Source organism: Calypte anna, chromosome 2 (assembly GCF_003957555.1).
Source record: "Calypte anna isolate BGI_N300 chromosome 2, bCalAnn1_v1.p, whole genome shotgun sequence".
Lineage (NCBI taxonomy): Eukaryota > Metazoa > Chordata > Aves > Apodiformes > Trochilidae > Calypte > Calypte anna.
This window is the reverse complement of record NC_044245.1, coordinates 14,967,015-14,980,271: the sequence shown is the minus strand read 5'-3', so window position 1 is coordinate 14,980,271 and position 13,257 is coordinate 14,967,015. Positions and strand designations below refer to the sequence as shown.

Sequence of the window (13,257 nt, the reverse complement as noted above, 5' to 3'; positions counted from 1 at the left end):
TAAAACACATGGTTCAGTTATAATGCGGGGTCAGTAATGCAAGGAGCAAGAAGAATAGCGTTAAATTAAAGAAAATGAGAGATCTGACTGACTATCAGTTTAGCACTATTACTCATGATGAGAAGTAAAATGAAGTTCATGACCCCATCTACTCTGCTTCTACTCTCTGCTCCTTCATGTCCTTTATCAGAAGGCACTTCCTCAAGGAGATTCATAAATCCATAGTTTTCTCCAGTGAATTGACACACACTTATTCTAACTGTTCTAACCACCATACTTCTATAAACAGAAAAAGAAGAGCTGCTATTCTGAGGGAAGTTACTACATCCCCTGCTTTTGACTTACAGATGTTTGGTGTTTTTCTGAAGCTACTTGGTGACAACTTCACACCTTTTCTTCAGTCTTGTTGTCTATGTAGTGCCATGCACATTTACAATATTACATACAGTACATGACAAAGAACCAAAAATAGTCCTTATATTCACGTAAACTGTTTACTACACAGTGTAATAAGCTGGTACCAGTTTATTTCAGCCTGGAGAGTAACCTGATCTTTTCCAGAAGGCAGCTACCACTTGACTTTTCAAAAGCAAGAGTGCTAACAGGATCTGTAGTAAGACACTTATGCTATAGAGAAATCCATCTTCTGCAATAATAGCTATTAAGAGCCATAAACTAATTGTAGATAATGGCCTACCATTCAGCAGCAGTAATTCAGCCACTTTATCAAGATATATGGGTTTAAGTTGACCACTTTAAGACCTCAGGATGCATGAAGAAAAGGGAATAGATTGTGAAAAGACTCATTAAAAGTAGTAAAGATGATCCTTAGTTGCCTACAGATTATGGCACTGAAATAAGAGCCTAGATTTAAAATGAACTTTCAGTAACCTCCTAGAGCAAACAAGGTAGTGGTGCAAAACAACCATCAGGGCAGGGGGGCTGGGGCAACAGAGCAGCATTAGCTGAGCAAAGGAGAGGTCTGGTCCCTCACTTGCATGGTGCAAGAAAGAGAATTTGGAGAAGCATGGCTTATTTGGAAGGCTTTTTCATAAGAAAAAGAAGGGCCAAAGACATAGAAAAGGAAGACAGTATGGCAAGAAAAAGTGCGTTTTAATATGTGGGCAATGGTATTCAATATGTGGGCAAAGTGGTATCACTTCCTGCATGTAACTGTTCTGAGGACATGCAAAGGACCTGGCGTTGAGGGTCAGAGATCTTTCACACAAAGGGTGGTGGCAACCAGCTTCTTGCCTCAGTCTCAGAGCTGCATGATAACAGTAGGACAGGAATTAGTCAACATGAGCTGTAGGTGGGACTGAGTTGTACTTGAATTCATTCCTTGCTTTGCTTCCTGCCTTTTGAGGAGTGGTTAAAAAGGAAACTAGTGGAACCTAATATAAGGAGGTCCTTTCTCATCTGTTCTTAACACTAAATATTTTCCTGCTTTTCTTCCAGTTTGTCAGCCATTCTTGGACTAAACCAATATCTTCATTGTCTGACTACTTCAATGATCCTTTGCTCCCATCACTTTGTGGAACTGTTGAACCTTTCCAGATGTTGCAGCACAGTTTTCAGAAGGCTCCAGTGGCTGATTCCTTACTGCTTCCCAGGGATCTCAGACACCAGCTCCAACCAGTCTGGTTGCTTTCCTCTTTAGTTCACAAAATAACAGTCCAGGAGAAAAAAAACACTGTTTTTTTTTTTTTTTTTTTTTTTTTGCATATTCAGTTGATCCTTTCAGTCACATAGATAGAAAGTGGACACACCTATGCCTTCATTTTAAGTTTTCTCAGTTTTTTTCCCCTTGCTTATAGAGCTATGGGAAAAAGTTATATTAGAAGGTTAAAAGGAGAGAAAGATAAAACATTGGGATCTAGTTTGTAGACTTGAAATGAAAAATGAGTGTGACTCCCTCTGGTATGCTAACAGTTATGAAGCTGGTAAGTAAATATTTGGTAGGAAGATTGGTATTAATATTTAATTAATGAATTAATGCAAAGATATCAAGACTGATGTAGAAAACATTGAGGGCCCCTGAAAGGTAGATTATTTATTAAAGTCATAGTGTCTGGGTCCCTAACTTAGAAAACACAGCCCTGGCAGGGATGTGGAAAAGGAGGGGTGGGTCTAGGTGGGCTCTTCTCTTATCTCTCACAGTGTGTGAGACACTGGGTAAGGCTATTTCATGCTATGCATACCTTAGTAATGCACAGGGAAATATTTATAAAAGTATTTGAGCACTGAGGGAGAATAAATTGCACTAAGGAAAAATATATTAACAGTAGGAAGTAATAAAAACCCAGTAGTTCAGCCCAGGCAATTTACTTTTGAAACAAATGGCATAAAACAACATGTTAGAGATGAAAGGGAAGGGAGTAGAGGAACTCAGGATAAAAATGGTGCCTAAAGAATGCCAATCGTATAGTCCTGAGGTGCTGCCTGGGTCTTCAAAGACATGTCCACACCTGTTGCATCTGAGTGTAGAAAGCCACCATGTAGGTTCAGCTAACAGGAGGATTGGTACCAACACTCCCTTCTTCTGTGCCTGAGGATGTAAAAGTACATAACAGTTGCCAGAGACATTTCTATTATGAAATTTTTTTATAATTGTCAAGTAATTTTTTTTTTGAGGGAAAAATCAAAGTACTAAACATTGGAGTTTTCTGATCATTACATTTGCAGCTCATGTTACTTGAAATACTTGTTTCCTCAGGCAAGCGTTTCATCCTCCAATCTCTCATGATTAAATCCCTCATTCTTTGTCATGGAAACACTTGCCAAACCCTGCAAAGCCTCCTCCATACCTTCTTCCCTTGAGAGCACTGCCTGACCTCTCTGTCTGGTACCAATGATGCTCCAGTAAGACTGTAATTCCTTTTTCAATTTGACCCACCTCACTATGGAAACACAACTGTCTGTAATAAAACACAGTGAATGGTGCACGGTGATGCTGTACAATGACGGGGACATGAATCAAATGTCTGAGAGATGAATAAAAACAATGTAAATTTAAATAGGAGAACATGATTATTGAGGGTGGAATTAGGTTTGGACACATTATAAGACTCCATCCATCTGTGAAAAATACCAGAAGATTTTTTAATAAGATTTTCAGTTATAAATGTTGAGATACCATCAGTCCTCAGGTGATAAGATTAGAGTTTGATTGTGTGTAGCAATGAGAATAGAAATGTATATAGAGAACTGACCTACTGTAGAAAAGTAATTAGGGTCTGCAGGGGGATTAATCTGCAAATAAAACAGCTATACACAGTATCCCATAGCAAAAAAAACCCAGATAAATTTTATAATTTAACAAACACTTGTGGATAAATTTATGATTATGGGTGACTTGAGGAATCAAATAGTATAAAGAAATTCAAGCTCTAACAAATTAAGGTTGCTTGCACCAATATGCTATAATGCACTGCAAAAGAAAATTAAGGAATGGGAAGAGTAATTTCTTCCGGGATCTAACATCCAGATGCCATGATCTGAAAATCAAAACTAACTTCAACATTTGACTTTGCAAAAAGGGGTAGGGGGTTGGCTTGGAAATAGACTAATTGTACAGAGGAAAAAACTTACAAGGGTCAATTTTAGTGCTATACTAGTATGCATCTGCTAAGTCCTCATGTGCCTCATAAAATGTAATTTATGAGGACTGAGGAGCCTTCATCTCTACTGAGACAGGCACCTCTGGTCCAGCAGCACGTTTGTGCAGTCAGGCACTGCTGTTGTTTCCATTATGCCAGAGGGCCTTACATCTGCTGTGCTGCCCTTGCCTCTCCCATGTATCTGTGTTTTGTGGTATAATTGTATTTTCTGTACTGTCAAAAGGCAAGGAAATGGGTCTGGGCTCAACACTGTGACTATGTAGCTACTGGTATATTTGATTGGTGAAATAATAATAGACTTTGTTTGTCTCTTCCTGTCAAAGACCCTCTTTACAGGCTGTGACCCTAATATTTGAGCCTCAGACTTATACACTCCTGGCACTCCTGTCTGTAGCAGACCCACCTGTTAATTCCATCTTCCCTTCTTTTTCTTTCAGCTTTACAAGGTACGTTCTGAAATGTACTTCAGATCTCACTGTACCACTTTTGTCTTTCCTTTATGCAGCCTATTAAGTGTGGAAAACTGCAGGTTTAATGCTAAGTAGTTGTTAGCTTCTAGGCTAATTAATTTAGCCTAAATGAAAGAAAGAGAATTTTCTTATCTTAAAAATACTTGTCTCTCCTTTCTGAACTTCATCCTCAATGGATTCACTTTACAGATTTATTTTTTTCACTAACTAACTCCATTGCCATTGATTTTTCCTCAAAGAGCCCCATGGCTGATTATCACAGAAACAAAGGGCAATGAAGTGGATACTAAGGAATTTGGATTTATTGATTATATGGACAGCAACCTTCACTTCTGTCTTCTGAAAGCGATCCCTATACTGACCACAAAGCCAAGTTTTGCTCAGGAACATTGCTGTAGTTCCATTTAATTCTTCAAACAGGTGTCCATGGCACCACTATCTTGAGGAAAAAAGGCTTCATACTTTGTCAGCAATCATCAAATCAGTGCTAATAAGTACATTATTTTTTGCCAGGAGATTTAAAGTAGCTAAAGTAAAATTTTTGTTCATGAGAATTTAACCTAGTCACATACTGACAATATTTGCAGTATTCATATGTGAAACATAAAGAAAAGGCCTGACAAACTTTAATGTGGAGATTGCACAGTATTGAAAAGAAACAAAAAGGCAAATATTGCATAAAACTAGAAATGTGCAATTTAAAACTTCTGGTCTGGGTGCAAAATCCTTGACGGTCTCCCTATCGATGAGCATATGTTCCACAAATTAGTTCAGTACCCAGCTGAAGGCCAAATTAGTCCCAGTGGATCACTCTTGCAGCATTTGCTCCCAACAGCAACTTTTATGCTTTGTGTTAGGAGATTTGGCCATGGTTGGGTAAGTCTTGATGACTTCAGTGGAAATTTGGGGGAGCTCATCAGTACAAACATACTAGTAGCTACCAGTATTAGTACCTACCTACCAGTACTGCTGGAGCAGAGGCTCAGTGGAGCAACTTGGCAAAAATGGACCTTACTCCCTAGTAAAAATCAGCCCTCTAAGAGCAAGTCACAAGGGGTGTATATGACACCCAGAGGGTGGAAGGTTTGGGCTGCTTGTGTCAGTGAGGTGAACTGCAACCCAAGAGTGGTGGTGGCAGATTTGTTCTCATAAATCCTTCCTAAAAGTAAGGCTTGTAGTGGGAATGTCTTCTATCAGGGAGAGAGAACTGGGGAGGTTGAGGGTGAATTCCTCCATCCTAAACCCTGAATGGTCCCACCAAGGTGTCTGTTGGAGTTGCCTACCAACAAATGTAACTCTGAATAAAACAACAAGCTTGTTGCAAGATGGTAAATAAAACCAGCCATTTAATAAAACCAATCCATTTTACTATAATAAAATACATCAGGTATGGGATATTTTATGAAAATGTTTAATTCAACTGTTTCTTTGGAATGTAGTAGTCATAGTTTGGAAATTTAAGTTACAGTTCAGTTCTATGTGATTTTTTTATGCTACTCAGTGTCTGAGAGTACAAATGTCATTTAAAGTTAAGGCTTCGCTGTTCATTTTGAAACAATTTACAAGTGTCATATTGTCATAGAAAATAAAAATTTCTGTAAAAAAAATTTGCACAAATTTTTATGATGGTACAAAACATGAAGCAATAATATACCAGTAAAATGAAATCATTTTACTACAGAAGATTTTTATAGTTTTTCAATAAAGAAAAAAATATGTTATTTTACACTTTAAAAATTATGAAACAATCTAAAACAATATAAACTGAACATTTTGTAACACTGCCTTTACAAATTAATAACTTTATAAACATATAATTTTCTTAAATATATTTATCAGTGCAAGATACTTTTCAATGTAAAGTTGCAGTATCATTTTTCCTTTATTTGAAGGGCAACTTTCATTCTCTTACCTTCAGAGAAATCAAATCTTCAGTGCTAGATCCTCATTATTATAGTAAGGTCTGAAGACCACAAAGGAGATATATTTCTTTTACGTTCCCTATTATTAGTATGTTAAAAGAAGAAAAAAACCCACCAGCCACCATCTTTACTGTTCAAATAGATAAGACCAAGAGCTGGTCCAGAATCTATTGAAAACCATGGGAATATTTCAAAAGGTTTTGGCCTTGGGCTTTCAGTGGGATTTTATCTTCAAGGCAACATCTGCGTGTAACTCACAGCCAGGTTAGTGGACTAGAAGTTTCCTTCAGCTAAGAAGAACAGACCCTAACACCTGAATCACATGGTGGTGGTGTGCTGAAAACAGTTTTGAAAATCCATGTTTTCTTTGGGTTAATTAACTAGCTGCTGCGATAACATTATGGTCAAATTACACTGTTGGATACAAATGAAAATTCTGCCTCTGCCAAAGTGAGTTCATCACTTGGGACATTTTGTGGGCTAACTTTTAGGCCTAACTTTCAGGCCTTAGCTGCTCTGTCTTACCTTATGGAGGACCTGGGGTCCAAACCCTGGGGTAGCTCTTCCAATTCAGATATCTAAATGGGTGTTTGAATATTCATTATAGTCTCTGCCTTTAGAACCCATTTGAAGTAGCAGTTGTCCACTGTTTTTTCAATGAAATACTCTCGGTTTCCAAACTCATATTTTAATTTCCAACTACCCTCCCTATTCTTAAATTTCTAAGTTACTGGTGAATTTTCTACATGCTTTGTGGGTTCTGTTGCTTTAGTAATGCAAGGTTGAATTAGCCCTTCTTTAGTCCTAATCCTGGACTGGCTTCTTCCTTGCTCTACTACATAAGCAATTTTGGAAAACACTAATTCAGAAAGTCACAATCAGTTCCCTGACTCTGTCAGGGGATTCAGTGAGGAAACAGGAGTTCAGCACTTTGCAGGAGATTCCTTTCCCCATGTTTTCACTGTTTTTATATGCTGGTTGGTAGACACCCAGGGGAAGGTTAAAGCTGCCTTTTTCCTCCCCAGTTATGGCTGTGCTGTGTGTGGGAGCCCACAGAAATCCAGGGGCTCCCCTTGCATCTGTGGGAGGAGAGTGATCCCTCTGGGCCCCTGCCCTCTCTGCACCCTGGAGGGCAACAAGATCTTGTTTTTTTTTACCCTGTTGGACCAGCTGCATAGGCTGTTGAATATTATTTGTCCAACAATATTTGCTCTAAAATATTAAGAAATTGCCACATAATTGCCAAACACATTTTTCTGTCAGCTTGCACTACTCAGCTCACTGAATTGTCACTATCTGCAGTTCTGGTCAAACAAAAACCTCCTGGTATGCCAATGGGATGTATCAGGATGGTAAAACATATCCTACATACACTGTGGGATTTTATTCTGCTCTCAGTACTCATGTGTAAGCCCAATTAGCATTGATTAGCATAAAAATACATGTTTACTGAGAGAACAGAACTCTGGGTTCAGGTAGGGGCAGGAGGAGGAAAGTTTCTCATTTTAAAGGCAATCTCTGCTGTATGGGAATAATTTTCCCTCGTGTAATTAACAGGAAAGCTGTTCAGGATAAAAGAGATGTTTCATGACTTCAGGAAAAAAGATACTGTCACTTTATGCTGTTAAGAAGAAACCCAAAGTTCGACTTTGGAGGGTAAAGTTAAGAATTTTCCCTTATTTTTTATCACAAACTCTAATAAAATCCTTTGCCATTACCAACAAGTTAAAGCTGCAGTTTTCTTTCCTTGGCAATGGCAAATGCTTATGCAAACTACTCAGAGAGAGGAAGAGAGAGAGAGAGAGACGAGAAAAGGAGAGAAATTTTACATTTGAAAATACATTCTATATGAAAGAACAATAACAGGGGCTATTGCAGCTTTATACAAAAGGGTCAAGAGACATGAAGTTGAAATACAGAAAGCAGAACAATCGAGCCATGTTGTCAAATGTGATCATTGCCTTGCTGAGGCTGCTTTCTTACACTAAAATATACTTTTCTTTTAGTCAATGAGCCACCAGAATATGATTAAAGACAAGGGCGCAACTGCCGAGAAGCAGAGCTGGAGTTAATGTTAACACAATGAGAAGCAGTACAAACAAAAAGGCACTTGAGAGGACATACACTAGCCAGTGCCAAGGACTTCTTGTTTAGTTTTTAGGCAGTACACTTGGTTACCAGTTGTGTCTGATGATGGCACATACTCTTTTATGGAGTTCACAAGCACAAAATTTAGTACAACACTGAAAAACATCAATAAAATTTGACTGTATTGCTTCGTAAACAGAGCTGACACACTATACCAGTACTGATGCAGCAGTACTTTCAAAAACATCCTAACCCTTCTTTGCCTATGCACAACACGAGCAATTATACACAGATACAGGTGCAGGAGTCCACTAAATTGTTGTTACTCCATATTTTCTGGGCACTGAGCTACAGACAGCATGTCCATCCAAAGGACCCCACTGAATAAATTTTGTGACAGCATCTTGGATTTTGCACAGTAAAACCAAAATTATCCATTAATGGAAAACAAAAGAGAGGGAGAGAAAGAAAGACAAAATGAACTCTAAATCAATCATACTTGGTCTCAACACCAGCGTTTGATTATTTCAAATAAAACCAACAAAAAAAGCAGACTGTACATGATTCAGATTGTTAACACAAATTGTTGTCCATGTTTAATCGGTTACACACTCATTGAAGCTCCTGAGAAAAGCTTGGCTCAGTGTCATCAATGCACTTTTCAGCCTGTACAGTAAAAGAAGATCAACAGTTCCCCAGCACGACCGAGCTATGTCCTTCCATCCCGATTCTCTGAAATGTCTCCAGTTGCTTTATACCTTCATGCTTCCGAGTATGAATTCTGTGTGTTTAGTTTATCTTTTTTCAGTTTTACACCATCAACCAGTTCAAAATTGTAATTCTCCAGTGCAGACAAGTTCCTCTCTGACATCCCATTGTGCCAACAGGCACAGTACAGGACAACTCCACAGATGGCTCCTAAGAGCACCCCGAGGGCACTCATGGCTATGATGGTAATAAGGATTGGATCTAAGGTCTTCAGGACATTGCCTGGTTTCCTGGAGATGTTATCATCATAGTCATCACCTGTATTGTATGGAGGTGTAAACCCTGAAATGGAGTAAAGAATTGCAAAATGTTCAGAACTGGTTCTAGTTAGTACTTTGATGAGCTGGGATTTAGGAGAAAGGACAGAAAGCTTTTTGACATAAGTTTCTACATAATTTGAAAGCCTAGCATCTTGGAGATAGTCATAAATAGCTAAAAACTATAATGTGACCCAAATAGTTGTTGATTTTTTTCACACTGTTCTCCAATCCTTGCATCTGCTGCTTGTTAGTGAGGGTCTGATTCTGCCTTGGATTAAGTGGGAGTCTTGGGAATGAATAACCAGACTTTTTGATTATATTTTGCCAGCTTGCAGTATTTAGCTCAAAAATGTTAATTAAATGTTATTTAGCTCAGGCTGAATGTTTATAGCCTTAGACATTGGTTTGGAACCCCTAGCTGGTTTACATTCATCTCCACTTCACTGACTTCAGGATTGGTACTTGAAATGGAAATAGTGACAGGACTGACACAGAAGAGCCCTCTGCCCCCTTGTGTAAACACTCACTGGGTATTGTAACATTTTCCCTCAACCCTTTCAGTTTATGAAATAGATCCAATAAGCTTGAAAACTCTGCTAATCATTGGCAGGAAAATCCAAAAAGCCTTTTTGGACAAACCTGCTTTCACTGAAATCAATGATGTTGACTGTAACAGGAAAAAAATTGAAGTTCATTGCCTTACAAATGCAAGCGTATTTTATTATTGGGACAATATGAGAATTATGATCTATTTAATGATCCGTTTACAGCTATCATCATTGAAAATGATAATGCTTTGGTAGACTGGTCATAAAATGACATTTTCAGCCAGGTCTGTGAAACAATTAGCCTAAGGAGTATTCAGCCTAATTAACTAGACACTGCATGGGTCATAAATCATAAGATATAATGATAGCTGTTTCTTCAGCTGTTGACAAGCCTTCTAGATAACAAAATATTAACAGGCCATAGTGTGCATGGATATATATATATATATATACAATGTAACAAATGATGCATATAAAATCAGAAAGGTTTGAGACAGGTATAAATAATAAAAACCCCAGAAGCTTATAAGACACAGAATAAAACTATTGCATCCTTCAAATTAATGTAAGCCTTTTTAGCATCTGTTCTAGATAAAACAAAAAACCTTAATACAATATTCAGTTAGAGAACCAATCTAAACATAAATAGAATACACAAATTTGCATGAAAATGCACTTTAGAATTATTTTCTTTTAATAACAACAACAGATTTTTTACCTGTTTGATTACTTTCTGAGTCTTCTTCATTTATTTCATTCTCCACATCAGTTGATTCTAATGAAGCAAAGAGAATTGACATTGATTATTAGGGTTACAAACACTGATTGACTATCATGCTGGCAATAATGGTATTGCAGATTTTCCTGTGTCAGAGCATCATTATGTTAGCTTGACAGTACTGCTCATTATGAAGGACTCTGAAAATTAATGGAGAGAAAAGAAAGATGAAAAAACTCCTCTCCACCTAGTCTTGGCACAGTTTTAGTTATCAGCAGGGGTTTCCCATGCCTCAGAAAGGGAAATCAGTGTGATGAATTAGCATCTCATTCATTGTATTTACAAATTTGGAGCCCAATTCCATAACACTTCATCAGCATAGACAGAGTTAATCACAAGAATAGTTTCACTCACTGCAGTGAGACCACTTGTGTTTGGGCTTCCGACTGAGCTCCCTTAGGCTTTAGCTCCCTTAGGCCAAATTTTTTTCTCAGCATTTCATTTGAACAAGCAAGACATATGGAGGTAGAAATGAAGTTACTTTCTTCTCTCATTGTGGAGTCAGGTAAATACCCTCACTGTGTTCCCAGCACCCTTCTTGTCACTGAGGACATAGAAGGAGGACCAAGCTATGTGTCCTGCTTCTCTTTCCTGGTAATTGTCACTCTGGTGACATATGATGAACCCCAGGAGATGTACTGTGTGATAAAAAGAGACTGTGCAGCCTTTTCATCTTGAGGTGAGAAATCTGTCATATTACCTTCAAAATGATATCAGCGACAAAATGTGAGGAAGAACCTCTACTATTGCTATCAGTTGTGCTGTAAACTTGCATGGTGTAAGTTTATATTTGTAGTGCTGAGGGTTCCCATTTCTATCCTCTCTCCTACATAAGTCATTGCTTCATTTCCATCATGGAGGACAGGGTTCAGTTGCTTGTGTTTATCTGGGGTTGCTGCTACTAAATTACGTGCAGTATGCAATGCACTTGTGATCAGCAAGACTGGCCAGAAATAAGATATCTCAAGTAGTACCACAGGAATAGCCTTGCTTAGGTGTGGAAAAGGCCATGTTGTAACTTTAGATCCTGTCCCATGTATCTAGGAGGTGAAACCCAGCAATCTCAGAATTACAGGGCAGCAGAGGAGAGAGCATAGGCCATTTCACCCTATCTGTGTATCTTGTAAGGGTCCTTTAAAATAGAATTCAAGTAGGTCTGGTATTAAGTGATGTAAAAAGAGTGAAGAAATAAAACTGAATTTTGAGCACTAGTTAAAACAGGGAAGAGCATTAGAAAAAGCAGAGAAATTTAAAAAGGGCAGCAATGTAAAATATAAGGAGACATGAGAGAATGTCAACATTCTCTGACTCATGTCAGTAGGATGCCAGTTCTGATCCAAAAGATGACTGTTGCTGTGGTGCTGAGGTAACACCAGTGGCACTTACTATGAATAAAGCTATGGGCCAGGTCATGATGTTTTAGGTGCAAAACTTTTTATATAGCCAGTAAGTATCCATCTCTCTCTCACAGATAAAAACAGCTATTAAAACACAATAAATAATATTTTGGAAGAGATTTCTATGTATTTTCTCTATTCATACTTACTTTTGCAATCCTCTTGTGCTACGTGACTGTCAATTTTAATATCATCCACAGCAATTCCTCCAGTTCCTTTTCCAATTTCTCCCTCAATAACCACCTGGCAAAATAAGATAAGGTTCACATTGTTTTCCTATTAATAATACAATTGCAACATTCGGGATATCTTAGTTGTTAACACATATATTCAGTTGTCATGATGCTACATCTACATGTTCTTTGATCATGGCCTGCCAATTTGCACTGCGAGCCTTTATGAGTTATTTCTGCAAATATGAATTTATATAATGTCATAACTTCACTGAAGACTTTTACAGCTGCAGCAAAACTGTGGCAAGGATGTAGTTTTGTGACATATGAGAAATGATTTCTAAACTCTTTATTTGGCCTTCAATAACAAATGCCCTGTATCACTGTCATCTGAGACATCATGAAATATATCACTATTATTACTGTCACAGCAACAGTACCTCATCTGTAGGAATAATACTGTCTACATAAATCCTTCAGTGACATTTTCTGCTACGGTGCATGAAACGTGACCAGTAAAGTCTTACTGGCCTTGGCTCTGTAGTTTTCAGTGGAAGCAGCCAAGCTCACCTGGTAGTGTTTCACTGACTTATGAAGAAGAACACGTCCTTCCTTCCAGCAGTTCGCCTGATGCCCACTTAGGGTCCACAGCACCTGGTCATATTCATCGGGCTTTTGGTACCGCAGTTTGATCTTCAGGGTGCCAACATGTGCACCCGACATGTGGTACCAGAAAGTCATGCAGTGGGCAGAGTTCTGTGAGTAAATCACGGGGCTCAGCAGTCGGGCAACTTTTCCTTTCTGGCTCTCGTCAGCTTGCGAGTAAATGAAATTGCCATCTCCTACTGTGACAGAAGGACTGTGTTAGGAACAGCAAACCACTTCCATATTCCTTGTTTGCCTAAGAAGCCTCAGCCACCTCTGATCATTTTACCTTCTCTGGTGTTGATGGGTCAAACCTCACAACTCAGGGAGTTGGAGGTGTTGGTTTGAGAGCTCTAGAAAAACTGATGTGCTCTCAGGGGCTTATTTCTTTGGACGGAAGATCATTGAGATGTTTTGTGCTGAGAGTGAACTGTAACATGTTCACTGCATGGCACACACAAGGCATTTTGCTCAGGGAAGGAGGCAAAAGCATGTTAGGTGTGACAGCGTATGCTCAGTTAGTCACCCTGCACCTCCTGGAGAGAGCCAGCGCTAGTTCAGCAGGCTAGACAGAAGCTAGCCTGCTGA

The 13,257-nt window shown here is 38.6% G+C and overlaps 1 protein-coding gene across 3 annotated transcripts in view; it reads right to left on the bottom strand.

Annotated features, from left to right (window-relative positions):
• Positions 1-5,416: 5,416 nt before the first annotated feature.
• Positions 5,417-13,257, bottom strand: part of NRP1 (neuropilin 1) — a 108,840-nt gene continuing 100,999 nt past the window's right edge. The window contains exons 15-18 of one of the 3 annotated variants that reach the window (XM_030445779.1): positions 12,595-12,869; positions 12,001-12,094; positions 10,395-10,451; positions 5,417-9,150 (exon numbers count right to left, since the gene is read on the bottom strand). In XM_030445779.1, the coding sequence (XP_030301639.1) occupies positions 8,861-9,150; positions 10,395-10,451; positions 12,001-12,094; positions 12,595-12,869 (716 nt within the window). In that variant the 3' untranslated portion in view covers positions 5,417-8,860. The remainder of the gene's footprint in view (positions 9,151-10,394; positions 10,452-12,000; positions 12,095-12,594; positions 12,870-13,257) is intronic. The other 2 variants (XM_030445780.1, XM_030445781.1) reach the window with 2 other exon arrangements.